The sequence below is a fragment of the Puntigrus tetrazona genome, chromosome 9, assembly GCF_018831695.1.
Source record: "Puntigrus tetrazona isolate hp1 chromosome 9, ASM1883169v1, whole genome shotgun sequence".
Taxonomy (NCBI): Eukaryota; Metazoa; Chordata; class Actinopteri; order Cypriniformes; family Cyprinidae; genus Puntigrus; species Puntigrus tetrazona.
The window spans coordinates 14,198,159-14,224,695 of NC_056707.1; the positions used below are offsets into that span (position 1 = coordinate 14,198,159).

A 26,537-nucleotide genomic window follows, 5' to 3' on the forward strand; every position below is an offset into this window, starting at 1 on the left:
CTGTATATGTTTCCGTAACATGGATATACGTGTTATTTATATGCTTTTTGTAAATGTCTTGTGCTTGTAGATATAATTATTTAGTATTTATGTTAATATTTGCATTGGCAAAAATACTACAGTAAAACATTAAAATGGAAAAGCTCAATACAACCATCTTTTATAAGAAGGCCTCTTACTGCAGATAAACCAAACATTAAGTAAGCAGTATCTTACTGAATGTTTTTGTGATATTGTGAAGCATTATATGACTTGATATATGCAAATATATATGTTTTAAATGTTACTTAATCGCAAAGCCATACATGGGTGAATACAGCTAAAGTAGTGCACTATCTGAAAGTGAGTCATCTATCAAGTTCCATTATCAAAGAAACAACAGCCATGACGAATAATTAGAAATTTACCTGAATCCATCCAATTAAAACCACAGCATAATTACTTACTTTAACTGTAAATCCAAATGATCTGATTAAAATTTTGTCTTCTTATTCAGTCGTCTTCAAATTATAAAGTTGTGTGTCCATCACAGTTACAACTTTCTTGAATTTTAACTGTTTCTCATAACTTGGTATTGGATTGTCACTTTGTACCACTAAAACATGCATGTGGATTTAAAACATCCTCCAATTTCTCTGAAGTCAATGTGCCTTTAAATACAGAGGCTGCTTTTGTTTTTGACAGTCATGGTAGTGTTAGATTTAACTACAATGAGGGCAGTTAATCCAGATTGAGCCCTGCATTGTTCAGCCAAAGGCATAAACTGTGTGAGAGACAGTTCGCTCCCAGTTTTTGCTTTACCAATAAATGTTTTCCAGTCTGGTAACCAGGTTTGCAATGTACAAAATGTCACTGATAGGTTCATTTAAATATGAAAATGTTAAATGTGTAGTTATAGACTAACCACTTGACTTTTTCAGTTATCGATTTCACATGAAACACTATAGTAACCTGACTCTGTTCATAATTTCACATTAAAACACCAGAACAGAAATATATCCAGACAAGCAAAAGTTTTACTCAAGAGATTTTATTTAGTGCATATGTTGTTGCACAATTTATGTTGTCTAGTTGAAAGAGGTAATTCTCCTGAGGGACCCGATTCTTGGGGCCGTTCCTCCCCAGTCGCTGTACTTCCTGTATTCACCTGGTCCAAGGTAGTACATTTTTCCCCTGTAGTTGGGCTGCTCATACAGCAGCCAGTGACCGTCCATCACGTGACAGGAGTGAATGTCAGATGTGTGGAAGCGGTCCGTGATGTTAGGGCAGTCTTCCGTGAGTTCTATCATCTGACCTCCCATATCAGCCCGGTCATATAGCCTCATTCTGTAGTTACCAGTATACTGCAGGGATACATGGATTTTGTCTATATTAATAAACGTTTATTATTTTAAAGAATATCAAAAGTGAGTTTCTGCAGTCTAATGCATTTATTATCTGATGAACTAATGCATGGCTGTTTTTTTTAACAATATTTATTTGCTAATTCCCATAAATCACTTACCATGGGGATCATCCGGCATGATCTGATACAGTTACTGAAGCCAATCATACGCTGGCAGTCAGAATACTCGCCCTTTCGCAGGAAGTACTGCTGTCCCATATAATTTGGGTGCTCATACACCATGAAGCACCCACTTTCTACCCTGATGGAGTTGCATTGGGTGAAATAGGGGTGCAGGTCTGCACAGTCACTGCTGCACTCATGGTAGCGGCCCTGAAAGTTTCTGTCCTCGTAGAAGATGATCTGTTAAAAATGAAAGGTATGATAAATCTACTATACTATGTATGAAATAATATGAACTTGCAGCTGTAAAGTGACTGCGTGTTATAGAGCTGAAAGTCTATTAGTCTATGAGAGAGAGAGAGAGATGCCATCTTACCTTTCCGATAGTCATGTTGGCATCTGGCAGGGCTACTGCTCAACACTGGCATCCAGTTTATCACTGTCTTTTATAAAACCTAGAAGCTGCTCTGTGATTGCACAGCATAAAGTATTGTCATTCAAATAAATCTAGCCCAGGGAGAAAGTAATAGGGGCTAGAATCAGGGGTTGGGGGGCAATGAAACAATCTGATTATGTTTGGCTTGGCCCTGGTGCAGTTTTTCCATATTCATCAAAATGCCCCATCCCGTCCCGTCCTGCTTGCAGAAGCTTCCGTCTGACTACAATCAGCACAATGAATCAATGCAAAAGCAACAGATTTTACACTAAATCTAAGTCTACTAAGTCGCGTAATGGATGGTTCATTTAAGTCTGGATAAAGCTGTAATATTATTATATGATTCATCTTATATAATGACTGAACTAAAAATACCAACAAACTGACATGAAATAAAAAAGAAAACATTGAGCTCATTTATAAGCAATAGTATTTAATTAGTCTGCTGTAAGTAGAAACAAAGTTACATTATGAATAATATACTGTCGTATATTACGTAAAACATTCTATGAGTCAAAAATAGGCAAGGTTATAGATTTAAAATGTATAAACATTTATTTCTGAGGTAACATATAAGAGCGCTCGAAGCTGCATGCTGTAAGTTGTTATTTAGCATGATTGCCTGTGTTGCTTAACATGGCAGACCTATGTTAAGTAACGCAAACAAATATAAAATGTTAAAGTTTGGGGGGTGTGTTTACAACAGTGTATATTACATTAAAAAAGAAACAATTATTAAAAAACTGCTAAGCAGCCTGCATGAATTTTAATTGTAGTTATCAACGATTCGTTTGATGGAACCCACACAGGCACTCAAGCCTCCCCATTCAGTGAATCTTGTGTATTCTCCAGGCCTTATGAGGTACATCCTGCCTTTGTAGTTGGACTGTTCAAAGAAGAGCCAGTTTCCACCAATCACTTTGCAAGAGAATATGTGGTTTGTTTGGAACATGTCCATGACATTTGGACAGTCCTCTAATAGAGCCATCATTTGACCTCCATACTCCATTCTCTCAAACAGCTTCACCTCATGAGAAGATCCCTGTGTCTGGTAGAGAGAAGAACAAAATGTGCAAATCAACCATTATTGTACTCAATCTCATCTTTCCCTCATTCCTGACATTTAAAAAAATGATTAGATAAAAAGTGAACTTTATCATTACTTCCAATGCAGCTCACTCAGGCATATAGAGTATAATCACCATTGGGATTTCACGACAGGAGCAGACGCAGTCATTTTTGCCCAACCAGCTTTTAAAGTCTGGGTACTCTCCTTTACGGACCAGGAATTGCTGGCCTTTGTAATGTGGTTGTTCATAGATCATGAAATATCCACTCTCCACCATGATGGAGTTGCAGCAGCCAAGATAGCAGAGCATATCTGAACAATCACCACTGCATTCATACTGATTCCCCTCAAAATTCTTGCTTTCATAGAAAATGATCTGTTAAAATAGAGAGAGAAGACGGTCCAAATACATGCACAGTTTACAGGGAAACCATTGTAAATATATTGAATATTTAGTATTTACTTTCCTTACAGCATTGATTTACCTTCCCCATTTTCGACAGCAGTTGTGCCATGTGTGTGTGACGCTCTATGGTATATATACACACGAAGTGCCGACACTGTATGTGTCATTCATATTCTAATTACACACACAAAAAATGCTTTTTTGCCATTTGGTTTTCAAAAGTTTTGTTATATTTCTTTTGTTAAAAATATTGTCAGAACTGCCATTTTGTGAATGAATGCAGAAGAAAGTGAGGCTGTGATCACATAATGAACAGATGAAATGCAGAAAATCATTAATATCAATAGCCAATATCCAATAATTCATGATAGTTTGTGATCTTAGCTTATATATATATGAATTTACAATAGCCAATTGTGGGGAAATTATAAAAATTTATCATTTAAAAATATTTACAGGAATTGTTAAATGCAAGCATGGATTTAAACAGTTAGCATTTATTTATTATTAAGGTAATTAATTTAATAAATTTTTATGGTACTATTATTTTGTATACATTATATTAAATTTTATATGCTTATTATGTGATTTTATAGTGGTTGGCCATTAAAAATTGTACACATTCTGATATCATTAATACATATACAGTTCACACATATACATATGTGTATGTGAACTGTATTTTGACTACATATTTAATATATTGTGTATATACTTTACACACACACAAAAAATAGGTTTGATTTATCATTCTATTTATCCTTCACTTTCAACAGGCAAGGTTTACCTGAACCAAACTTTGTCTAAGTCGCACCCCATATTCACATGGTTGTAACAGTCCTACTTTTTAATGTTTATTTATGTAAACATTGTTTTAAAAATATAAGCTATATTATTATGAAGCATGTTTTCTACAGTTCATCTGTTTATCATTAGTTATTTACCAAGAGTTAGCATTAATATGTAGCACATGCAGATAGATTGAACACTTGAAACCTGTCTCATAGAGGAAACCGTCTCTATAGTTTTATTCAGTTCTCCGAACAGTGTCAAGCAGTCTGGCAGCCTATAGCAAGAGTCGTCATCAGGCAGTGACTCCTCCAGGTAGAGGGTGCAAGAACAAAACTCGAGACACTTGAGCACAGACACCATTTTATTTAGTGTGTGAAAAAGTGCACACAGCAGACATTTCACAAGGACTCCTTTCATTAGAGATCCATGATTCGTCTGATGGAGCCCATCCTGGAACTCATGCCGCCCCAGTCACTGTACTTCCTGTACTCGCCAGGCCTCAGGTAGAAATGCCTGCCTGTGTAGTTAGGCTGCTCATAAACAAGCCAGTGACCATCCATCACGTGGCAGGAATGGAAGTCGGACATGCTGAAGCGGTCCATGAGGTTAGGACAATCATCCTCGAGCTCCATCATTCTGCCACCCATGTCCTGGCGCTCATAGAGCCTCATTCTGAAGGACCCACGATGCTAATGGGTAAAGAACAGGAAGTTAAGGATGAGTGCTTAATTTTAAGTAGATTAAAACAATAAGATTTAGGCTTGAGATAACAAATAGCTTCAGCCTTTACCATTGGAATCATACGGCAGGATCTGACGCAATCGTTCATTCCCATCGTACGCATGTAATCAGGGTATTCGCCCCTTCTCAGAAAGTACTGGCGTCCCATGAAATTGGTTCGGTCGTAGACCATGAAGCAACCGCTTTCCACTCTGATGGAGTGACATCGATTGAAGTAGGAATGCAGGTCAGAGCAGTCGCTCATGCACTCATGATAACGGCCGCCGAAGTTCCTATCCTCGTAAAAGATAATCTAGAGGAAACATTTTACACAATGAGAGCACAATAATAATTCATACATGGCTTATACATTATTCTAGTTCGTACAGACCTTTCCCATGTTTGTGTAGGCTTTGAATTTTTTCCTATGCCAAATGCTGCTGGAACGATAAATATATATCCAAGAAAATAATGGTACTACCGTTCGTGTTGTCATTTAAATCACACTGCACTCATGTCAGCAGAAACTGTACAGGAATATTGCAAACACGGACAGTTTTACCCCAAACAATCACTTTGATTGCCTCTGTGACATTAGTTTTTCCAGCAAAAGCTGCTCTGTTGAAAGCTGCTGGAAAGGTCTGGGGAAACAATGTAACAATAGTGTTATTTGTTTGCATTTATTTTAACGTTTAACATACATATCACACGTCTTTTTAGATGTTTAAATAAGAACATTTAATAGTAACTGAAAGATTTTGTTTTTGAAATTGGGAAATGCTGTTAGTATAGCTGATAGTGGATGTTTATGAGGAAACAAAAGTCCCATTGCTCTCATCTATCTCACTAACAAGAGTATCGCAGCAATTATTAACTCTTTATAAGATGGCTACTTAATCAAAGTAAGGCAGAAGACATCAAGGTTTTGTCAGTGACTGAATATGATACCAGAATAAAAAGTTCTAACCTAACCCAACCAGTGGTGGTTTCCTACTGTCCATTCTGTATATAAGCTGTTTGACTTATAATTTGATACTGATATGTAGCGCCTATGGTATACCAATGCTTTATGAATTAAAGAGTCTTCCCACAGATGTCATACAACCTGAAATCTATATGTGCCTGATCATGGACGGCTGTAGTAATCAACACACCTGCAGCATGAATACATACACTGCCAAGTTTGTGATATTTTATTGACAAGTCAATGCCAGAAAAGACAATTATTTTCAGAATGTGACCTCTAAAAATCAGTGATTCTGCGGAAGGAGCCGATGTTGGCACACACAGCACCCCAGTCACTGAACTTGCGATACTCGCCGGGAGGCATGAAATACTGACGGCCTCGATAACTGGGGTGCTCGTAGAAGGTCCAGTACCCCTCCATGACATTGCAAGAGTGAACGCTGTGGCACTGGAAACTTTCACGAATGGACTTGCAATCGTCACTGAATTCGATCATCTGACCTTGGAAATCTGGCCGATCGTAGATCCGGATGCGGTAGGATCCATCAGTTTTCTGCAAAACATTTGAAAAGATTTTTTTTTTAAATGGCCTTAGAGTTTGAATGTCTGCAACAACACAAAATGCAAAAGAATGGATACTGAGAATTAGAGTTTTCTGTGGCAGAATAGTGAACAACAAAGTTGGAATAATAAAATAAATGTAGAAATAGAAATCACAGAAAATATTATTGAATCATTAACGTGCATTTTACTCACGTAGGAAAATGTACGGCATGAGCGAATGGTGTCATTGTAACCCATCCAGTGCTGGTATTCTGGATATTCACCTCTGGTTAGCACATACTGGAAACCAGAGTAATTGGGTCTTTCATATAGGACCCAGCAGCCACTCTGCACTCTGATAGAGTTGCATCGATTGAAATGAGGGTGCATGTCTGGGCAGTCAGTGTTGCACTCATAGGAGCGACCTTGAAAGTTTCGCTCCTCATAAAAAATGATCTGAAATCAAGAGACATGGCAGATTACAGCAAATCAAATAGAAAACTGGTCTTGTTATAGTAGCATTGATTCAAATTTGCGTTTCAGCATTAACAACTGTTCAATTAAATGCTAATCTAATCTTTCCTTAAGAAATGCAAAACGTTATCATCTTTGACAGTTTCATTTACCTTACTCATTTTGATGTGAGCCTCTGGAAACAGTCCTTAACGTGAGAAACAGTCAAACAAACTAGGGCACGGGGTCTGCTTTATAAACCACCATCAACATGGTGGATCAAACTTTATTTGTCCTTTCAATGACTAGGATTTGGCACTCTGATGGTGGTGCCAACCTCTTAATCCTATCCATAGATTTAAAAGCCCTGATTCATCAAATCAAAATTCCTAGCTGGCAAATTACTAAACTCAGCTGGCCTCCTCTGTTTTGATCCAGACACTAACGAGATGCTTTATGTGATGGAATTATTGCTTATGACATGGAATGCATCAGCATCCAAAAATGTCTGTGACACACCACATGATGCAGAGTTCAGAAAGTAGTTGTTCAAGAATTTTATTGACTACTGTAAACGTAACATTACATTATAAAATGAATGATTGTAAAATTACATTATTATAACACCTTATATTTCTAAAATAACACTATGTATGTGTTACATGTGCTTCTAAAAGCTTGAAAATGATTATTTGCTTGCTGTACAGCTGCTGTTTTCAGTCCTGCAGAGATTCTTGCGAGCCCTCATAGTGAGCTGTTTCATCTTTTAAGGAGTCCTCGCTATCCTGTATTCGGACACAAGATATAGGTGCAATAATTCCAGTATACAATCTGCTGACAATCTGTTTACTTTTTCAGTAGGCTACATTATATTGCAGAGTGTATGGGTCACACTCACACTAAATGAGGAGCTGGAAGACGAGGTGGAGGGCTCCGGTCTCTCTGGAGAGACCTCCTGTTTACCGTGTTCCTTGATCCAGCGTTTCAGTACCTGGGCTGGTGAAGAGAGTAAAAAAATAAATATTTTAATAGGATACGGGTAACATTTTGATAATACTGTTCCACATTAATACTGTAAATTAATATAATACATTAATATAAATAATACTGTATTGAATTCATGGATTTTATTTCTATAAAGGCACATACTGTGTTTTCTTGAGTGGTCTACTGCTTTGAATGAATAGAGCATAGCAAACGGATGATAAGAGAGGGAGAATGGGTGAACAATGTTGCCCTGTTGAGAAAAAAACAAAACAAAACACATAAATTGTTTGTCATTTTACGTCAGTTAAACTACTTCAATACCAATTGCAAAAAAATGCAATCAAATTTGCTAAGGCTTCCAAATGGTTAATGTATAAAGTGCCAGGCTAAACAGCAATTTAAAGGTTTCCTATTTTCAGACGTATTTTGGGATGTATATAATTCCCATTCTCATCCAGCACGACATTTGTTCACTCAGGTGACAAACATAATATAATAACAACATACCTTAGCATGATTATGAGGGTAGGACGCCACTGGCTTGCAATTGTACAGAGACAGAATGTCTTCAATAGGTAAGCTGTTCTGAAAATGAGAGGACAACGATATGGCTTGTGGACAAAAACACAAATGCTGTTGAAACCGGTTACTTGTCCTTACCAGAAGCATTCCAGCAAAGGAAGAAAGGATCATTGCTTCTCTTTCCAGGTGATTAGGGTACTGGCTAATGTGTCTTAAACTGCCAATCCCTCTACAAACAACATAACACCCCAAATGAAAGGCAAAACACTGCTCATGAAAATAGATATATTGAATAAACATAAAAACAAGTATATTATATAAATTACTCACATGTAGTCATTCCCAGCTGCATTATCTTTATTGAGCTGCCACAAAGCCACACTTATAGCCAAGTCATAATGGGCCTATAGGAATACGCAGAGTATTTAGAACAAGCCCCAAGTTTGTTTTGCTTTTTTTTGTATTATAACGTAAAAGAAACAACAATAATAGTGACTAATATCTACACTCTCTCAATAAGACAAATCTATCATTTGAAATAAAATTTTACCTTTAATATCGATCACTTACCAAATCATCTAACATTGTAGAAGTGCTTTTTCCCTTTGGATCAAAACCAGTTTCTCTGAGTCTCTGTCCAATATATTCATCACTAAAAAAAGGTTTTAAAAAGCTTTGTTCTGAAAGAGTATTCTTACAATGAGCAATTTATGATCGCTTTATCCTGGTACAATACAATCATGTTACTTACAGCAGAGTTTTAACATCTCTCTTCACTCGCTTGGCCTCCATTTCTCAGACACTTCAACTTAATTCTAAACCTCTTTAGTTCAGGATTCAGTCAGGAACAATAACAGAAAAGCTATTAAACAGCAACATTAGGAAATAAGAAATATTACAAGTTTTGTATGAAAGCACCTCAAGTATAACTTTACCTAGTAACTGATCCTCTGCCAGGGGCAACACTAAACACAGGAAGCAAACGGCAAACTATAATTTGGCTTCCTACGAACTGAAAAAATGAGATGTTTATTAGACAACCTGTCAAATGTTCAGGTATTAGGTTACCAAAGACATGAGATTAACATTTGGAAGAAACTACAAGATTGGAATGATGTAAAAAAACCAAAAAAAAAACAAACCTACTAATAAAAAAATTTCAGTGGCTATGAGCCCATAACATCTAAATTCAATGCATTTTCTAAAGACTGATCACTTCCACGAACAGAAAATATTTTTGGAGAATACACTGCGTGAAAGAAAGCTTAATGAAACTTACCTAAAACTCAGATACCAACACTTCCTGACAGCACAGTTAGATAACTATATTAGTCAGAAATATAAACGGACTAAACAGACACTCCTATACTCCGTCTCAGAACTGTAGTCGTCTCAGGTGAACAGTCCTCTAAATTATTCATTCAGTCCTTCAATCACTTTAACACTGTCGGCCAGTGCCTGGTTACATAAAGCACAGACTCAATTTTCCTACATGTCTTGATAGAAAAAAGATGAGGAAATTAACGCAGCTGACTTCCACGTGAACTGTATATGAATGCCACAGAGGGATGGAAAGCAGAATCAAGTCAACAATAAAAGAAAATAGAGCAGGTTCTCTTTATTAACCAATAAAATACATATAACTTGAAACAATATTTTCTATACACACACATAAGAATAAAAAAAAGCCAAGGTAACAGTTTTGATTAAAAACGATAACTTTAAAACCCATCTTAAACATCTGCATTACATAAAAAAGACATAAAACTAAATAAAATGTAAAAAAACCAAAGGAATCAATAAATGGGAAAGTCACTCCTAAACTCGTTTTTTCTTCTTTTTGTCTTTAAACACAGGAGAGTTAAGGAACTTTGTATCCGAGTATTTGTCCCCTCGCCTCATTTTGCTGTAAAAACAAAAAACAATCCATTAAAATGCTTAACACACTGCAAATTAAGAAAACATATTCATCAGTTTGACAGCACAATACTCAAAAACTAAAATTAGACTTGTTTGTTTTTGCGGGTACTCATTGCAGTTGTACAAATACCATGTTTAAACTACGGTTATTGTAGTAAATCAATGGTTAATTTTTGCTTAGTTACCATAATTTAACTATAGTCTTTTTTTTTATATCATCAAGATATTATATTAATAATTTATATTAAGATTAACTTCAAAGTTAAAGTGATTGTGTATTTCATCAATTTATATTTATATATATATATATATATATATATATATATATATATATATATATATATATATATATATTCATTTTTCAGCTTTCAGCAACCACAATACATCATATTTTATTGTATTACATTAAATTGTGTTTTATCATTTAAATGTATCTCACCAGTTGAGGGTTGGCTCTTTGTAGGAGACTGGTGCGGCTCTTCTTCGTGTTCTCCCGCAATCAGAGTTAGACTCTGTATTTGTTAGACTCTTCATAACCCTGCCTTCTTCTGTTCGCAGAATAAATATAAACGCATGTATGACGTGTGAAATACAAAAAAAAAAATTCAAGTGTCTATAAAAAAAAAAAGTACACTAATATTTATCATCATGTTTCCTTAAAAACACAAAGAATTTAGATTTTTAAGGTTTACCTGGTGCTTGGTGACTCATGTCTGAGTCCTGGTCCTGGTAAATGTTCAAAGTTTGACAGCGACTCTCTGCTTGAGGGCTGTAGGCAGAACTTTCATCTAAGAGTGCTTCAGTGTAACAGTCAATGGTCTCCCAGGGAGGCCTCTCTTCTGTGAATTGAAGGTCTTTTGTGTGTCCACTAAAACCATCTGAAGACACATAGTATTTTTCCATGACAAACATGCTTCTGTTTACTACAGGTGAAACATTATCTGTGTCACTAGAAAAAAGATCACGTTCAGAAATGTCGCTGGAAGCACCACTGTCTGTCTTTTCCTTAAGGGGTGAGTCGTGACTAGATGAAACAACGTATGTTTTCCTGCACCTGCCCTCAAGAGCCTGGTTGATTTGATCCAGATTCACGTGCGCGTTGACATGGTCAGTCTGATCGAACTCGTCAGCAGAGGCAGGGGAATTTATTCCAAGGGTTTCAGCATCATGTGTGTCCGTCAGGTCTTCCTTTGAGGCTGAGCAATAAGACATTACTGGCAGCTGTAAGGTATTAGACAAAGACCTGCATCCTGCTCCATTCTGAAGATCAGTCTCATCTTGCCTTTTAGTCAACACCGTTTCATCCACACTCACAACACAACTGTTTTTTTTCTTTGTTAATGCTTTGGGTTTTTCTCTTGGTGCGGAATTTTTCCTTTTTATTTTATCTGTCCCCTCTTTTCTGTGTTTTTTGGCTTTACCGGCCACTGATGATATAATTTCAGAGGGTTCCTGTACAAGGCTGCCGTTCACATCTTGTGAACATTCTGGATGATGGGCGTTTTCTGTCAATATCTCATGAAATCCATGCGCTGGCTCCTTGTGCTGTTGTGCAACATTATCTGAACCAATACGGAGAGCTGACATTTGGGTTTCTGATATTACTTCCGGTCTGTTGGGATCTTCCAGTATATTGGTTTCATTCAAAAATGAATCCTCATTGATTAATAATTGATTTGTCTTTATCACAAATGTTCCTCTGTTTTTCTGCACATGGGGCGCTCCAGACTGAGAATTTGAGCGTGCTGGAGTTTTGTTTTTATGTTTTTGAACTACAGTCTCACTGACACGGACATCCGTGCAAGCAGTCTCTGGGCATAAAGTACTGGCAGACTGAACATTTTCATGCATATCCAATAAACGGTGTTCCATCATAAGGGACAAGACTTTGGTCTTCCTGCTCTTTTGAGGTCTTAGCTCATCTTGAACTATCATTGTTCTTCTAGTTTCCCGCGTAGCATGGGACTCTTTAGCTTTGCTTTTAGCAGCTTTATTTGAAATATTTTCATGTGAAAGCAATGCCCTGCTTCTTTCAGAGTTCAGAAGCTCGAAATCACTGAAACAATCATCAAAAATGTCATTAGGAAGTTCCTGGGAGATCAGATATGTTTTTCTTGGATCTGGTTCTTTCAGTTTACATGTACGTCTGCTACTTTTATTACAATGAGCGGTGACATGAGTCTTTCTCCTTGCAGTTATTGATCCCAATTGCTGCCTGATCTCCACCTCGCTCTGAAAACTGGGAGAGCACTGCTGTGTGACAGTGGTTATCTCTTTTGGCACAGCTGCTGTATATTTTAATCTACTACATTCAATCGGTGAGCCTTCATTTGCATATATAACCTCACTACCTTTTTCCGATAGACTCAAATCCTTCTTTTTATGCTGTTCTTCTGTAACTGTAGAGGTTTTTCTGGGATTTGTTTCAACTGTTACTATTTCAGCAGCACTGTCACTAACGGTCATCTCCATTTCAGAGTCATATATGGTGTTTTCTCTCTCTTGGCTGGGAGCATCCTTGGCTGAATTCACCGGTTCAGAATGAGCATGGTCCTGCCGTGGACACAAATGTCTGTCTCGCAAACTCTCAACCTCTCCCGTTTCAATGATTTGGTCTGAAAAATAAATCACAAATTGAATTACCAGTGTTTTGTAGCGGTAATGTACAATGACGTTAATTAAATATTAATACCTTCATTTCAAGCAATTTACCTAAAACCCAAAAACTTAACTAAACTTGACTGACATTCTTAAAGGGATATTCTGTCATTAATTACTCACCCTTATGTCGTTCCAAACCCATAAGACCTTTGTTCATCTTCAGAACACAAATTAGATATTTCTGATGAAACCTGAGAGCTTTCTGCCCCCTCATAGAGACCAAAGCAACCACATTAAAGGCCCAGAAAGGTAGTCAGGACATTGTTAAAATAGTCCACGTGACATCCGTGATTCAAATGTAATGTTATGAAGCTATAAGATTACTTTTTGTTAAAAGAGAACAAAAATAATGACTTCATTTAACAACTTTAAAATCAGAAAGCTTGGTTCTGAACATGAATGAATTCTGAACATAAACAAAAAATACATGGGAGAGTAATTAAGGACCGAATTGTGCCTTTTTGGGGTGAACTCTCTTATGTACAATGAATAGCCTACAAATAGTTTTCATACCTTCACTGGCATTGTCTTCTGAGTCCATGCTGACTGGATCCTTGAAAATAATAAATATTTTTAATAAGAATGATAATTTAAAAAATAGTTAATAATATTGTGTCTTAATCAGTCATAATTATTATTATTGTTAATTATTCTCATTATTAACAACCTCACAGCAAAAATAGCCATATAATTTAATCAGACAAACACAGTGGCTGCTTACCTCATCATTACAGAAAATGTCAACTGCCTTTGCCATCCAGTTTAGGGAAGAATTATAAACCTCTCGTATAATGCCAAACTTACAGACAGAAAAAAAACTGTTAACTACATATACTGGTATGAAATATAATGTATGTTGTTTGCATCTAAGTTCACCTCGAGTTAAACGTTTTCAATAAATCTAGAGTAACTCCTAAATGATGTCTGTACAAGTGACATAATTACAGGAATTCAAGACTGAAACTCACACGAAGAGCTTGTTTTAATGAAAACCTTCGCGAGTGAATACTCGAATGCCATTGAACAGGACTTCAGTGTCACGGACTCACCAGTTCTTTGTTTTTATGACGCTGATGAGCAAGATCAAAATGAGTTGACTGCGCATCTTTCCTCAGTCGCATCACCTCTGCCTCCAGCTCTCTGCTCTTCTGCTTTTGAGCAACAAGAGCCAGAGCCAGGGCCTTGTTGTTGCTTTTCAAAGAAAGCTTGAAGAATGATGAGGTATCTAGGGGATAATAAAGGTTTAGCTGGCAACTCTTAACGTGTAAGCGCTCAAGCATCATCGGTAATGCAGACAACTAAATGTTTAACGATTCTTACTGTGTATTTTGGTCTTTATCTTTGCTGCGTACACAGCTGCCGTCTGTTTGCCCATTCTTATGTTTTCTTTTTTCTCTTTAGACGCCGCTGTCAGCGTTTTATCATTGGGAGCTGTAATAAAGACATGATCGATAATACCTCGGCGGAATAAAACCGTTAACAATAACGAATGTATATTCCGACTACTCACCATTAATAAAAGATAACGACAAACTCGACTCTTGATGGTGTTTATCTTTATACTTGTTAAAATGCATTTCTACGCAGACAATAAACGATGAGCTTACAAATGAAGTCGGTTTCTACTTATTTAAAACCAAACATTTCCGCGAAATCTTAAAATTCTTCTTCTCTCGTTTTTAAAAGCGTTCGCAGAATCAAGTGTTGAAGTATCGCTATCTACTGGACGAAGTCTGTAATTGGACAACCTTACAGAACCTCGACGGACCAGTAAAAATGCCTTGAATTTATTAAAACATAAAACCAGAAACCTTAATGAGCATAATAAGAAACAGGTACAGTATACAACAATTGCATAACTCAAAGAAATAATATAATGTGTATTTCACAATTAAAGCTTAAACACAAATTAATTACACGACTTTAATTAAAAAAACACTGCGCATTTAAACGTGGTAAGAGCATCAAACATTTTCATGACACAAAACAACACGAATGGTACTACATCCTTAAATTAAGCGTCCATAAATGAACTTTTATTTTGAAAAAAGAACATGTATTTCCGGTGTGACATCAGGCCAGTGGCAGAGTTCACGCACCCGCGCACACATATTCCATTGAACTTCCTTCTCAGCTGTCAAAGCGTTTACACACCATTGCTCGAAGTAGCAATATCATTTTTTATTTAGGATATCAGACAGGGCTTAATCTGAGATGGAGGGCCAGCGCTGGTTACCACTGGAAGCCAACCCAGAGGTATGAGTTTCTCACTCTCTTTCTCACGATGTTTTGTCGTTAATTCAATTTGATATCGTTCATCGGTTGATTTTTTCATAGGCAGCTTTTAGCAGGAACGGTAAGCTGCAGCTCATGTCTTTGACATCAAATTTTATATGATACTGTTTTGTGTTCTGTGTCTGCTTTTCAGGTTATGAACCAAGTGAGTAGAGGTCTCGACTATCTGGGTGTGTCTAGGATTCAAAACTTGTGCCAAATGAATGAATCAGGTTTATTAAAGCACGTCTGTGTTAAAGCTAATTGCATCAGCTTTGTTTCATTATGTTTGTTAGCAATGCTGCGCTTGATATCTTGATTGTAATTTTATGGCATTGGAAGTAATGCAAAATGTATTTGATGTTTCACATTTGTTTATTATTAATGTTTAAATAGAAAGGCTTCTGGACTGCGTAGGCCCTTTTGAGTCTCTCACCATACACTTCTAACCTCTTCACTAGTCCCATGCTGTAATTTGTTTTTTAATATTTATGTGTTGTGTTATACCTTTTTGTTAAGTTTTTACGGCAACTTGGCTTGGTACCCACCTGGCAGTTTGGGGATGTGTACGGTTTGGAAGCTGAAGTTCTCAGTTTGGTGCCAAGGCCTGTTTGCGCTGTACTTTTGCTCTTCCCTATAACAGAGAAGGTATGACTGCAGTTTGCACCCTTAATGACTCAATGTTAGCAAATAAGCTTTGTAATTGTGACCCTGGAACTCAGCTAGGGATAAGTCACGAACTGTAAAGGATTAAAAAAAAAAAAAAAGGAAAACTTGAGAATTAAAGGTCACCTGTTGCAAGTGGATAAATTTGTTGCTGGCATCAACTAAGCTCGCAAATTATACCATAGTTGTATAGTCTTTTTTTTTTTTTTTTTTTTTTTTTTTTTTATGCAGTGCTCTTTCTGTTTGTGACGAGATGTGGTAATTCTCTTTTCCTATGTGTTTAAAGGGGTGCAATATTTTACTATTTGGTCAGGAAAGACTAAAAAAATGAATAAAATGAAGAGTTGCTCTGTTCACCGTGACCCAAAATACAATAAAATAACAGAACCGACACTTCTAATAATATTTATTATGATTGAGAATTATGTTGATTTGGTTTGAAGTCATAAGCTATCAGTAATCACTATGTGGCTATCTAATTAGTATTAGTGACAATAACAGTGTGTATGTTGTTGTTGTTGTTTATTGTGGTTAGATTTCAGCATGACGCAGGATGTGACAAAGATTGTATTAGTTACAGCAAATCTGTGGCCAGTCACCTAGTTGCCTAAACTTAGCTGCTGTGCTATAACTAGGGGTACTTGGTTGCATTTTTTATTTCATTTTTTACATAAAATTAGACTAATTCTTTGTTTTATGTAACAAAAAAAACTTATTTATTGATTTATTACAATGTGTAATATGTATGGTGATTACATTTTAGTAATGTTCTTTTCTTCAATGTAGTATGAAACTTTTAGACAGGAGGAAGAGTCAAAAATTAAGGCCCAAGGACAAGAGGTGTCCTCAGATGTGTACTTCATGAAACAAACCATCGGCAATGCTTGTGGTACAATAGGGCTGATTCATGCTGTCGCAAATAATCAGAGACATCTGGAGTTTGGTAAGTATCAGTCTCGATTTGTCGTTTCGAAAAATTATTAGTTCATTTGTTTACAGTATACTTGTTTTCACGAGTCTTTTTTTGAATGCAGAGCCCAATTCACCGCTTAAGGCATTTTTACTGCAGTCTACAAAAATGAGCCCAGAAGAAAAGGCAGCGTTCCTTGAAAAAGATGAGGTGATAAAATGTTCTGGTTGCAGCTGAGCGGCCTCTGAAGGAATTAACTGAACTAAACTTTTATTCATGGTGTTGACCATTTTTGTGATTTCAGAGTATCCGAGTAACACACGAGTCAAGTGCTCAGGAAGGACAAACGGAGGTTGGTATTTGCTGAATACAGAGTAGTTGCAAACACAGCAAGTATTTGCACACATTTTGAAGTTTCATCCTGTGATGAACTTTCCGTCTGGTGTTTTGTTAATGATAAAAGTAGTAGAATTTTAAGAATTGGACCATGTTGAAAATATGTTTGATTCACAGTTCTGGTTTGTCTGATGCAATAAAAAAATTATTAAACGGCTATTAAAAATAGGAAGACTTCAAATATAAATACAATTGCTGCAGTCACTATCTATTATACACAGTATTGCCTTTAAAACCTTTGCAATCTGGTTTCACTCCTTTCCACAGGACTGAGAAGTCTATTAATTCTCAATAACACTTCTTTTCTTAGTATTCTCATTGTGTTGGATCTCAGTTCTCCTTTTTATTATTTCTGTTCCAGCGTGATAGACTGTTAGAATTTTTCTAATATGTACTCTGATCACCCTCACAGGCTCCAAGTTTAGACGAAAAAGTGGATTTGCATTTTATTGCCTTTGTAAACGTTGAGGGTCATCTATATGAACTGGGTAGGTGAATGTAATTTCACGTGATGCATTTTCTTATTGTTTTAGTTCCTTGTCAGCTGTACACACAAAACTTGATGTACAGTACCAACACCTATGAGTAAACATTATGTGCAGTGTTGTGAAGGGAGATGTAACTGGTATTAATATTTTGTTCATGTGTTTTAGATGGACGCAAGCCTTTTCCAATTGTTCATGGGAAAACCACAGAGGACACATTTCTTGAGGTGGGTTTTTTTTTCCCTCAGTCATGGGCTATGTACTGTATGGATGATCTCTAGCAAAGGATGCAAATAACTTGTTTTGTTTGTAGACATTAGCTACATTTACATGAACACCTTTGTTTCAATTGGAATGAAATAATTTGGAACGTGAACGATAAAGGGATTGGGTTGATGTGCATGTTTTGTATGTCACGAGCTTCAAATTGAATTTGATCTTTTGACACGTGCACACTACAGAAATTGATTCTTCTCTTTGTTTTAAAGAGCAGAGTTAGAATATATCTCTTGCTGGTCCTAATTAGAAGACCAGTAGCACATGAAGCTTTCTGCCGTGCTGCTTCTATTTATCAAGCAGTAAATTTCCAAAAAAAAAGCCATCTGTGGATGAGAATATGAAGTGTGGACTGATGGGACGTTGTTCTGTTCTGCTCCACTTTACAGACAATGAGTGGAAAGAGAATTTTTTTGAATGATATAACTCATTTATGTTACTTCATTCTACGAAAACGATGTCTGTTTCCATGCGTCATGCACCATTGTGCCATTTCTACGACATTGCACATGTGCAGCACTCTCTAGTTTTCTTTTTCAATCCGATCAAATGTTTAACTGTCTGTACTGCCCCTTTCCATCCAGTCAAAATTTAATTGTAAATGCAGCCATTTCTGTGGACTACAAGTCTGGTTTAATACATTTGGCTCTGTTTTTGCCTGATCTACAGGATTCTGCTGAGGTCTGCAAGAAGTTCATGGCACGTGATCCCCAGGAGCTTCGTTTCACTGTTGTGGCTCTTTCCAAAGCATAACATTTTTCTTATTTTACCTAAGAGAAAAACTGCCAATCATTCAGAAGTGCTGAATACTTTAAACCTTTTATAGGTTCAATTTTGACTTTGAATAAAAAAAAGTTTCAATGTTTTGACCGTAACCGACAAAGCAAATGGTAAGGAAATTAGCTAATAATAAAAAAGTGTACATGCACATAAAAATGTTGTATCTGAATGTTTACAACTCTCTGATTGAATTAATGTTTGTGTTCATTTCTCCAAAATCATAAAAACTGTTTTCTTGATGTTAATATTAATTAATCTAATGGTGGTGTTCTTTTTTCTGCCAGAAAGGATCCATTTAAAATAAAAGCTCTCCTGTTGAATATGTCGACTTAATATTTTGACACAAAAATGCTCTTTTAACTGGAGTGTGTTAGTGCATATGGTGTCCTACTTCTAAATACAATTTTCTTTAGAATGCTATAAAATATAGCTTAAAAAAATCCAATATATAACAAATGTTTTCATCTCATGCTGACCTCATTGCTTTATTATGAGTGACAGCAGTTCACTGAATACTCAAGCTATGATCAAAATGCAGCTTTTATGTCAATATTTTTTTCTTTCAAAACAGCAATGCTCTCAAAATATAAGTTGCATTTGTTAAAAAAAATTATATGGTTTTAACGAACTGAGTGTGGTCATATATGTGATTCTAATAATAATTATAATTATTATTGTTTTTATTTACAGTATGCATCTTCTGGAATACTTTATGCTGATTGGTCACTTGCACCATTCAGTCAAATTAATAATGACTGTCCAGGCAAATCAGGAAAGTGTCGCTTACTGTAGCTATGATTTTTGCTTCTTTCACAAACACTTATAATAATTAGATAATGTACGGTCAGCTAGTTACTGCAAAACAAATGCTGATAGTTTGATTGTGTCGGTATTTCTCTTAACCAGCTGCCAGAAAGCTATCTTAAATTGGATGGTAATTAAAAACCATCTTGTATTTAGCCTTAGAAGAATTAGCTGTTTATCATTTGAGCCTCAGCTGACCTACACCTGTAGGCCACTCGTAAACAGGTATTTAACTAAATCTACAAACGTTTTTTTCCCCCAAACTCGCTTTATTGCGCCCTTGGCACCTGTAACGTAATCTCCCAGTAGTTTAGGTGTGTGTCTTGACGCACTAGGGGGCGTAAAAAGTACACAACACCACTCTAAAGTTTCTCAGGAGTAAGCTGAAGATCAAGGGAAGATTGAAGTTTTACCCTGCGTCGTTCACGGCTTTTAGGAGATCTTTGCTCGTTGACGTTGCGGCACTTGTCATGCTTTTAGTCGAATACGAAAAGCGTTTACCTGCTGACTTCGTTTTTCAAGAAAACTGGTTTAGTGTTAAAATCATTCAATCGACGGGGCTGAACGCCTGTTCTTCACGATCTCGGCCAGGAGCGCACTAAAGACCGCTGATGGAGTGGAGACCGCAGTCTTCGGTGGGGTGTGAGACCGCTTACTCGGAAGCACAGAGATGGATCGAGGTAAGAACCACACCTGCTCTCATTCAGATCAAGACACTCGATACTGCCGAATCATAAGGGAAAAACAGGATTGGGGTCATTAACTCGTACTGAATCTACGGGACCTGTTGAATTCTTGTTTATAAAACTTTTGCTGTTACGTAGCCTACAGAAATGTCACAAGTATTATAAAAAGTATGTTTTGATTGATTAGTATTTAGTATACTTGGTGCTTATTTTTTGTGAACCTGTTAAGCCTCGCCTTTTGCTTTTCAGCTTGTCATTTACTTTTGCTAAACGCTGTTTTATTGTGTTTGCAGTAAAGATGTTTAATTATGTATTTGTGGATATTTATTTAACTTAAATAAAGGTTACATTTAGTGTAACATTTTTAGTACCCCAACACACTTATATATCATTGTCAAAACAACACCAAAAATAGATGCTCTGTTTTTATAATTATTATATTCTGATTGTTTGTTTTAACACTGTTAATAATTATTATCTTTATTATTTATGTATTTTAATTAGATTGCATTGTTTAATCTTATTCCAGTAACACTGCGAAGCATGGAGTAGTTCACCCAAAAATGTAAAAATGTATTTTATAATCTCCTCATGTAATTTCAAACTTACATTCTTTTGTTACAGTTTTGGTTACCATTGACTTTTTTTTTTTACATTATTTTGTCAGTACAGTTGGACCCATAACTGTTTAGTTACCAAAATTCTGTGAAAAAAATATCTTCTTTTAAAAGTTTTAATAAAAATAAAAAGATTCTTCGAGAAGGAAAAAAAGTCATACAAGTTTGGAACGATGGAAAGTAAATGATGGCAGAATTGAATTTTGAGTGGACTATCCCTTTAAAGCACTGAACTATTTTCTTTTTCCGTCAGGCTCACTGAGGCAAAACAAGTAGTCCTGCAACAAATTTTCACACGCTTTAGTCGGTTTACTTCACTAAACCCTCTGGAACGCTCTTAGTGTAAGGCACAAATGATTAGGACTTTCCTATCCTTGTGAATTCCCTTCTCTGCAGGAGATGGCAGGGCCAAAGCACTGGCTGTAACTGAACAAATATTGTTCTTAATTCATGAGGGGTGAATCTGAATGCCTTCAGTGTGACATCACACACGCACACTGGTGCATTGTCACAGGCGGCGGACCTTGGCAGGGCAGTCTGACCCCAAGCCGATTGCCCCCCTGCAAAGAAAGGTGACGTGCCGCTTAGCGTCAGGTTGTAAGGCAGCGCTGGAGTTTTGGTGTTTGAGCGTGTGGGGTGTTACAGTCAGCTGAATGATCTGGAGTTTGTCACATGTGCTTTTTCTTGCACCAGGCACCCGTTTTACCTCCAGGGTAGTTCTCGGCTTGTTAAAGTCAAACCCAAAATTAGCTGCCCTTCTGATGTTTTTGGTAAACCTAAGAGTAGAACGTTAGCATCATACTTGTGAAATAATATTAAATACATACAAGTAATTATTTTCGTAAAATAATAATTACATACCATGAATAACTGTTTATTAAATACTGATAAGGGTAATAGTTAGTCTCACTTCATTTTACTGATGGCTATTGATATTGGTTATTAATGTTTCTTAACGCTGAGGTAATTGCGTCATATGATTTTAAGTTGTGCACATTTTTTAAATTGGAAAAAAAGCGAGACAGATTTGCATATATATATATTAGTTATAACCACAATGGTTGTTCTTTTTAGCCTAAAATGACCCAAGAGCAATTCCGATATTTCCTCATGTTCAACTAACTTGGTCACAGGGATTAAAGCACTTTGGCACAATTAACGATGTGCAGCATTCCGTGTGTCCAAACAGCTTGGAATGCCTCGCTGCTCCTTCATGAATGAACAATAGCTGTGTGCTAAAGTGCAGCTGAATAAGAATCACGTCTTACATCATCGAAACTTGCTATTTAATTCAGTGTGATAACAATGTGAGATTAAAGAACGATTCATTTGTATTGAATTCTCCCTGTCCATCCATTTTCCTAGAATGAGGACGTAAAATGGTTAAATTTTTAAAGCTACATATATGTGATCAAAATACAGTAAAAACAATAATATAGACACATTATTAAACATTTCTAATATATTCTAATATATTTTAAAGATGTAGTCCAGTGATGGTAAAGCTACTTTTTTTTGTGTGTCGAATGATCTGTTGTAAATCATTGCAATATGCTGAATTGCATTTACGTTATAAAATATTTACTCGGCAAGTATTTATTGTTGTTAATGTTAAAATAGTTTAGTAGTTATTTATGTGGATATTTATTGCATTACTGCCAATTAAAAGTATATTAATTAAAGGCTTCATTAATTTATTTGTTTGTGTGTGTGTTTTTGTTTGCTAGTTATTTATGTATCATTGTTGTTGTTTTTTTTTAGTGATTTGTTCAAGCTCTCAATGTGTTCTTCACCTTCTACAGAGATCTGTTTCAATCACTAAAATCCGCCATGGACATTACAACGATAGGAACAGCAGGGGTCAGGATTTCATATGCCATTGAACGCTAATGTTTACTACGCCATGTGTGAATTTGCTCTTGTCTCTTCGCGCTCCATATCTCTGGGGGTTTGTAATGGTTACAAAAATCTACCCAAAGTGTACAGAAAGTCATCTGTCATTTTGTGCCACATGACTTGATCTTTAATATTATATAACATTTAAGATTCTAACACATAAAGGACCTTTTTTGGCTGTATTAGTAGAACAAATCTTATTAGCGAACTAGGTTTTGAAAGATTTAGATCAGTATGACAGAGGAAACAAATTCCTATCGAGATAATCTTCTTTAATTTGCGGTGTAACTCGATCTAGTACGAGGATCATAGTATTTGGCCACGCATTATTTTGTCCTTGTTTTGTTCAGAAGACATAAAAAGTGTCCTTTGAAGTTCTGCTTGTAAAAGAGAACAATTGCGGTTCAAATCTCACAGTCACTACTGATCTCAACACAACCCGTGTCCTTTTACATGTAAGGCTCTCCACACCCTCTGAATACATGCCATGCTCCTGAGCGACAGCCAAGTTAAAGCGGCTTAAGAACGTGCTGTTCAAAACAACAGACTTCGTTATCCATAATGCTTTATTGACACCTCAAGATTTCTCTATGGTCTACTGTTTCTTTTTTTTTTTTCTTAAATGTGATGTTTTTTTTAGACCGGTAGCATATTATATAACGTACTTGCTAGCTAAATGAGCAACTCTGTTTTTGCTGGCGTTCAAACTTGGAAATTGAAAACATTTGTATTCGGAGGGAAAAAGGGTTTTACTCATAGATTATGTTATATGAGGTGTGGAGCAACAGGGCTCACATTGTAACGGAGTGGTCTGAGGGTATAAACACAACATAAATGCTTCCCTGTGTGTGAGCAAAAACAATGGGCTGCCTGCCCTCTGTGTCCTGCAGGAGTAGCTTGAGATCATTGGAAAGGCATGAAACTGTGTGTAGAACTGTGACATTCCTCCAGATGCTCTCGTTCTCTGTGGTTTGGCCGCTGGGCTCCAGCCCTGATTACTGAATAACCCACGATTCTCCAAAAGAGGCTGTGTTGTTGTACTGGTGTGTTAGTCCCTTGGACTTGGAAGCTTGGAAGAACAACTTTCTATTCTTTTCCCTGGACATAACCTTCCCACTTACTGGTTCTTAGTGCTTCCTGTGTTTGTCCTCATCTCGCAGGCAGTCACTAAGAAGAAGTTTGTTAGCAGTAATTTCCGGAGTTCTCTGGAGAATGGACTTCTGTTGTGTGAGTAAGTAAAGCTGTTTTTACTGCAACTTCTCAAATTTTTGGTTTTCTTAATGCATGAAAAGGTTTCTGCTATAACTTTTATAATTGCTTTTAATAATGCTTTTAACTATTGCATAGCTCCTTCATGCACACTAACATAATATAGTGTTATCAGTCTTAAATAGACAGTTAAACCAATAATGCAAATTCTGTAATTTTATAATCATCATGTTCTTACATACTTGCATGACTTGTTTCTTCAAAATATGTTCTTTTATGCTTTGTAGAAAACATTTGTATGGATTTGGACATTACTTTTTTTCATTTGGGCTTTTAAACTACCCAACTCAGGTGAAATCTGTCAACTTAAAAAAAAAAAAAGACAAGTGACAAGTATGAAATCTTCGGAACTTTTACTCCACATCTCAAATGCAGTGCTGTACCAGGGGCGCTGCTGAACAAGTGTACTATGTCATTAGACCTAAACATATGGAGATGTAAATGTCAAAGTAAATTTGCACTGTTTTTGAGGTCATAATATAGCGTTGTACAAGCTGAATGAAAATAAGTCTTGATAATTGATAATCTGTCCAATGTAATTGTTATTTGTGTGAAAAATAATTTTTATTTCTTTTTTTATTATCTGCAAAAACGTATCTATACAGGCACATTTTTCCATCGAGCTTACTGTATTTTGGACAGCCTATCCGGCCGAACTACTTCTACTTCTACTTCTATTATGCTCGCTGACAGCCTTTTATCGGCTGGCTGCAATGAGATGCAAGCTAACCTGAACTTTTTCATTTGCAATTTGCAACTAAACTGTCTGTCATTTAACGTGCATTATGCCATGCAGCTATTTTTAAAACACATCATTTGTACCCAGCTGCCACAGTCACACTCTGTTCCATCCCATGAAGCATTAGTAAGTCCAGCAGAGGAAAACAACACGGATGGCAGAACATTTAAAAGGACAGCTGTGAAGAGGTGATGCATAGTGCCAGCTACTCTAGCAGTGTTCAGAAACCTGAGCAAGGGCAGAGTGCAGGCACACGGGGAGAGCGGCACTCAGGCCTCTTCTACAGCAGCTCTGTTGTGCTGTTTATGTAGAGAGAGCGTTAGGTCGGTGGACTGGGTGTGACATGCTGCAAGCTCAGTGATTTCAGCACATTTCTGAACCTGACTGGATGGTTCTGGGGCAGTGCGTGGGCCGGTCTGACATGCTGGTGTCAGTCGAGTGACTCAGCAGACTAATTACCACAGTCCAGTGCAGAATCTCACCGTCCTGCTCCTGCACTCTCGCGCTGTACTTTCAGTCTGTATTAAGCTATTAGCTTTGCTGTTTCCACATGAGTGGACAAAGGCACACATTACCTGAGGATACTGTCACTCTGGATCTCACATCCAAACAAAGACCCACCACTGGGCTGGACATAGAAAAGTCTTGACTCGAACTTACAGAGTTCATGGATGTGTGAGCAGGTTTTTCAGTGATTGTGTAGGATACACATTTTTACTGTTTTAAAGATCACGAACAGGGAAGATAGCACTACAGGCCTGCGTAGTGTCTACAAAAACTGCAGCTCTGTTATTTCATAAAGAGGCCAAATAAAAAAGTAATTTTTTACTCGCCCTCATTCCAAACCTATATGACTTACTTTCTTCTGTGATTAAGAAAAAAAAGATTTTGCATGACTAAATAAGAGAAGATACACTGTATGAGACAATTCATTAAAATGCTAATCACATTGTCTCCCTTTATTACACATAACCTATACAGTCAGAATTCAAGTTTCACCAATATTATATTGCATGCTCAGCACTTATTGTTAGCTATCAGCCACACACCTTTTATTTTCAATGTTTAATGTGTATTTCTCCGAACCAGTTTTTGCACACAAATCTTAGCCTACTCAGAGGCTATTGACTGATGTCTGTTTCCACAGAGAGTTGTTTGTATTTTCTTCAGGGCATTAGATGGCTTTGTTAACTGAAGCCAGATGGTCAGAATTAAAGGAAGCCATAAACTGGCAACCGACACGTGATATAATTGTTTATGTTGACTTTTGCTCTGTTTTTCTCTTTCTAGTCTGATCAACAAGATCAGGCCTGGCGTCGTCAAGAGGCTAAACAGATTATCCACACCTATTGCTGGCTTGGTACGTTTTTTTTAAATCATTATTATTATTATTATTTGCTGTAGTAATTCACCTTGGTTAAGAACCTTAACTCTTTCAAAGAAATTGTAATTATTTACAGAATTCATGTACATGGATGTGAATTGCTCAGGGTTGATAATTTATTTTATTTATTCCTGGTATTTAATAGGAATAATTTTCCCTTCAAACAGTAAGCATTGTGTTTTTTTCCATCAATAGCAATCCATATGCATGTAGAAAAGAGTACATCATCCAACTCTCATGGGAAAATCCCCCCCCAAAAATAGCAAATGGTTTTGATAAATTATTAATTCTAGAGAATAGACAAGTTGGATATGAGCATGAAATAAGCTGTTTTTATTGAAGCTGTTTTGGCCTAATCTATGCAAAACATGCT

General features: G+C 36.5%; 8 protein-coding genes across 22 annotated transcripts in view; 2 read left to right on the forward strand and 6 right to left on the reverse strand.

The window, feature by feature from the left end:
- Positions 1 to 1,067: 1,067 nt before the first annotated feature.
- crygm6 (crystallin, gamma M6) lies at positions 1,068 to 1,907 on the reverse strand. Its single transcript, XM_043249217.1, has 3 exons — positions 1,884 to 1,907; positions 1,505 to 1,747; positions 1,068 to 1,343 (listed from the first exon to the last, which is right to left on the reverse strand). The coding sequence occupies exons 1-3, from the start codon at positions 1,896 to 1,898 to the stop codon at positions 1,068 to 1,070; spliced, it is 534 nt and encodes a 177-aa protein (XP_043105152.1). The 5' UTR covers positions 1,899 to 1,907.
- Positions 1,908 to 2,709: 802 nt separating this feature from the next.
- Positions 2,710 to 3,506, reverse strand: si:dkey-57a22.14 (gamma-crystallin S-1). Its single transcript, XM_043248572.1, has 3 exons — positions 3,498 to 3,506; positions 3,146 to 3,388; positions 2,710 to 2,991 (listed from the first exon to the last, which is right to left on the reverse strand). Exons 1-3 carry the CDS (start codon positions 3,504 to 3,506, stop codon positions 2,710 to 2,712), a joined length of 534 nt encoding a protein of 177 aa, XP_043104507.1.
- A 1,120-nt stretch (positions 3,507 to 4,626) lies between these two features.
- Positions 4,627 to 5,330, reverse strand: crygm7 (crystallin, gamma M7). The gene is made up of 3 exons (XM_043249210.1): positions 5,322 to 5,330; positions 5,001 to 5,243; positions 4,627 to 4,899 (listed from the first exon to the last, which is right to left on the reverse strand). Exons 1-3 carry the CDS (start codon positions 5,328 to 5,330, stop codon positions 4,627 to 4,629), a joined length of 525 nt encoding a protein of 174 aa, XP_043105145.1.
- An 843-nt stretch (positions 5,331 to 6,173) lies between these two features.
- LOC122351222 (gamma-crystallin M2-like) lies at positions 6,174 to 10,148 on the reverse strand. 2 transcript variants are annotated; one of them, XM_043248146.1, is made up of 3 exons: positions 10,122 to 10,148; positions 6,653 to 6,895; positions 6,174 to 6,449 (listed from the first exon to the last, which is right to left on the reverse strand). In XM_043248146.1, exons 1-3 carry the CDS (start codon positions 10,146 to 10,148, stop codon positions 6,174 to 6,176), a joined length of 546 nt encoding a protein of 181 aa, XP_043104081.1. The 2 variants fall into 2 exon arrangements, with proteins under 2 accessions (XP_043104081.1, XP_043104082.1); XM_043248147.1 differs by lacking the exon at positions 10,122 to 10,148 and adding an exon at positions 7,066 to 7,074.
- LOC122351400 (uncharacterized protein C2orf80-like) lies at positions 7,609 to 9,193 on the reverse strand. Its single transcript, XM_043248463.1, has 8 exons — positions 9,153 to 9,193; positions 8,972 to 9,053; positions 8,732 to 8,805; positions 8,540 to 8,630; positions 8,387 to 8,464; positions 8,042 to 8,129; positions 7,785 to 7,888; positions 7,609 to 7,677 (listed from the first exon to the last, which is right to left on the reverse strand). Exons 1-8 carry the CDS (start codon positions 9,191 to 9,193, stop codon positions 7,609 to 7,611), a joined length of 627 nt encoding a protein of 208 aa, XP_043104398.1.
- On the reverse strand, positions 9,989 to 14,777 carry sgo2 (shugoshin 2). Its single transcript, XM_043248145.1, has 8 exons — positions 14,493 to 14,777; positions 14,303 to 14,413; positions 14,032 to 14,207; positions 13,704 to 13,781; positions 13,496 to 13,535; positions 11,014 to 12,936; positions 10,761 to 10,869; positions 9,989 to 10,307 (listed from the first exon to the last, which is right to left on the reverse strand). Exons 1-8 carry the CDS (start codon positions 14,557 to 14,559, stop codon positions 10,220 to 10,222), a joined length of 2,592 nt encoding a protein of 863 aa, XP_043104080.1. The 5' UTR covers positions 14,560 to 14,777; the 3' UTR covers positions 9,989 to 10,219.
- A 289-nt stretch (positions 14,778 to 15,066) lies between these two features.
- On the forward strand, positions 15,067 to 19,089 carry uchl3 (ubiquitin carboxyl-terminal esterase L3 (ubiquitin thiolesterase)). Its single transcript, XM_043249724.1, has 9 exons — positions 15,067 to 15,238; positions 15,411 to 15,422; positions 15,776 to 15,904; positions 16,709 to 16,865; positions 16,957 to 17,042; positions 17,137 to 17,184; positions 17,641 to 17,716; positions 17,882 to 17,940; positions 18,659 to 19,089. The coding sequence occupies exons 1-9, from the start codon at positions 15,197 to 15,199 to the stop codon at positions 18,740 to 18,742; spliced, it is 693 nt and encodes a 230-aa protein (XP_043105659.1). The 5' UTR covers positions 15,067 to 15,196; the 3' UTR covers positions 18,743 to 19,089.
- A 915-nt stretch (positions 19,090 to 20,004) lies between these two features.
- Positions 20,005 to 26,537, forward strand: part of lmo7a (LIM domain 7a) — a 40,927-nt gene continuing 34,394 nt past the window's right edge. For 3 of the 14 annotated variants that reach the window (XM_043248115.1, XM_043248113.1, XM_043248119.1), the window contains exons 1-3: positions 20,018 to 20,253; positions 23,933 to 24,003; positions 26,071 to 26,140. In XM_043248115.1, coding sequence (XP_043104050.1) covers positions 20,185 to 20,253; positions 23,933 to 24,003; positions 26,071 to 26,140 — 210 coding nt within the window. In that variant the 5' untranslated portion in view covers positions 20,018 to 20,184. Of the gene's footprint in view, positions 20,254 to 23,932; positions 24,004 to 26,070; positions 26,141 to 26,537 lie in introns of all 14 variants that reach the window. The other 11 variants (XM_043248108.1, XM_043248110.1, XM_043248112.1 and 8 more) reach the window with 9 other exon arrangements.

Coding starts and splice junctions, on each gene's coding strand:
- crygm6 (XM_043249217.1), bottom strand. Junction 1,344..1,504: donor CATGCCGGATGATCCCCATG/GTAAGTGATTTA, acceptor GTATCCCTGCAG/TATACTGGTAACTACAGAAT.
- si:dkey-57a22.14 (XM_043248572.1), bottom strand. Junction 2,992..3,145: donor CCTGTCGTGAAATCCCAATG/GTGATTATACTC, acceptor TCTCTCTACCAG/ACACAGGGATCTTCTCATGA.
- crygm7 (XM_043249210.1), bottom strand. Junction 4,900..5,000: donor CCTGCCGTATGATTCCAATG/GTAAAGGCTGAA, acceptor TTTACCCATTAG/CATCGTGGGTCCTTCAGAAT.
- LOC122351400 (XM_043248463.1), bottom strand. CDS start 9,193: ATGGAGGCCAAGCGAGTGAAGAGAGATGTTAAAACTCTGCT. Junction 8,806..8,971: donor CTACAATGTTAGATGATTTG/GTAAGTGATCGA, acceptor GTATTCCTATAG/GCCCATTATGACTTGGCTAT. Junction 8,631..8,731: donor GCAGCTGGGAATGACTACAT/GTGAGTAATTTA, acceptor TGTTGTTTGTAG/AGGGATTGGCAGTTTAAGAC.
- LOC122351222 (XM_043248146.1), bottom strand. CDS start 10,148: ATGCAGATGTTTAAGATGGGTTTTAAA. Junction 6,896..10,121: donor TGTTTAAGATGGGTTTTAAA/GTTATCGTTTTT, acceptor TCTTGATTTCAG/ATCATTTTTTATGAGGAGCG. Junction 6,450..6,652: donor CATGCCGTACATTTTCCTAC/GTGAGTAAAATG, acceptor AATGTTTTGCAG/AAAACTGATGGATCCTACCG.
- sgo2 (XM_043248145.1), bottom strand. CDS start 14,559: ATGCATTTTAACAAGTATAAAGATAAACACCATCAAGAGTCGAGTTTG. Junction 14,414..14,492: donor GTCGTTATCTTTTATTAATG/GTGAGTAGTCGG, acceptor TCTTTATTACAG/CTCCCAATGATAAAACGCTG. Junction 10,870..11,013: donor CATGAGTCACCAAGCACCAG/GTAAACCTTAAA, acceptor TTCTGCGAACAG/AAGAAGGCAGGGTTATGAAG.
- uchl3 (XM_043249724.1), top strand. CDS start 15,197: ATGGAGGGCCAGCGCTGGTTACCACTGGAAGCCAACCCAGAG. Junction 16,866..16,956: donor TCAGAGACATCTGGAGTTTG/GTAAGTATCAGT, acceptor TTTTGAATGCAG/AGCCCAATTCACCGCTTAAG. Junction 17,941..18,658: donor CAGAGGACACATTTCTTGAG/GTGGGTTTTTTT, acceptor CCTGATCTACAG/GATTCTGCTGAGGTCTGCAA.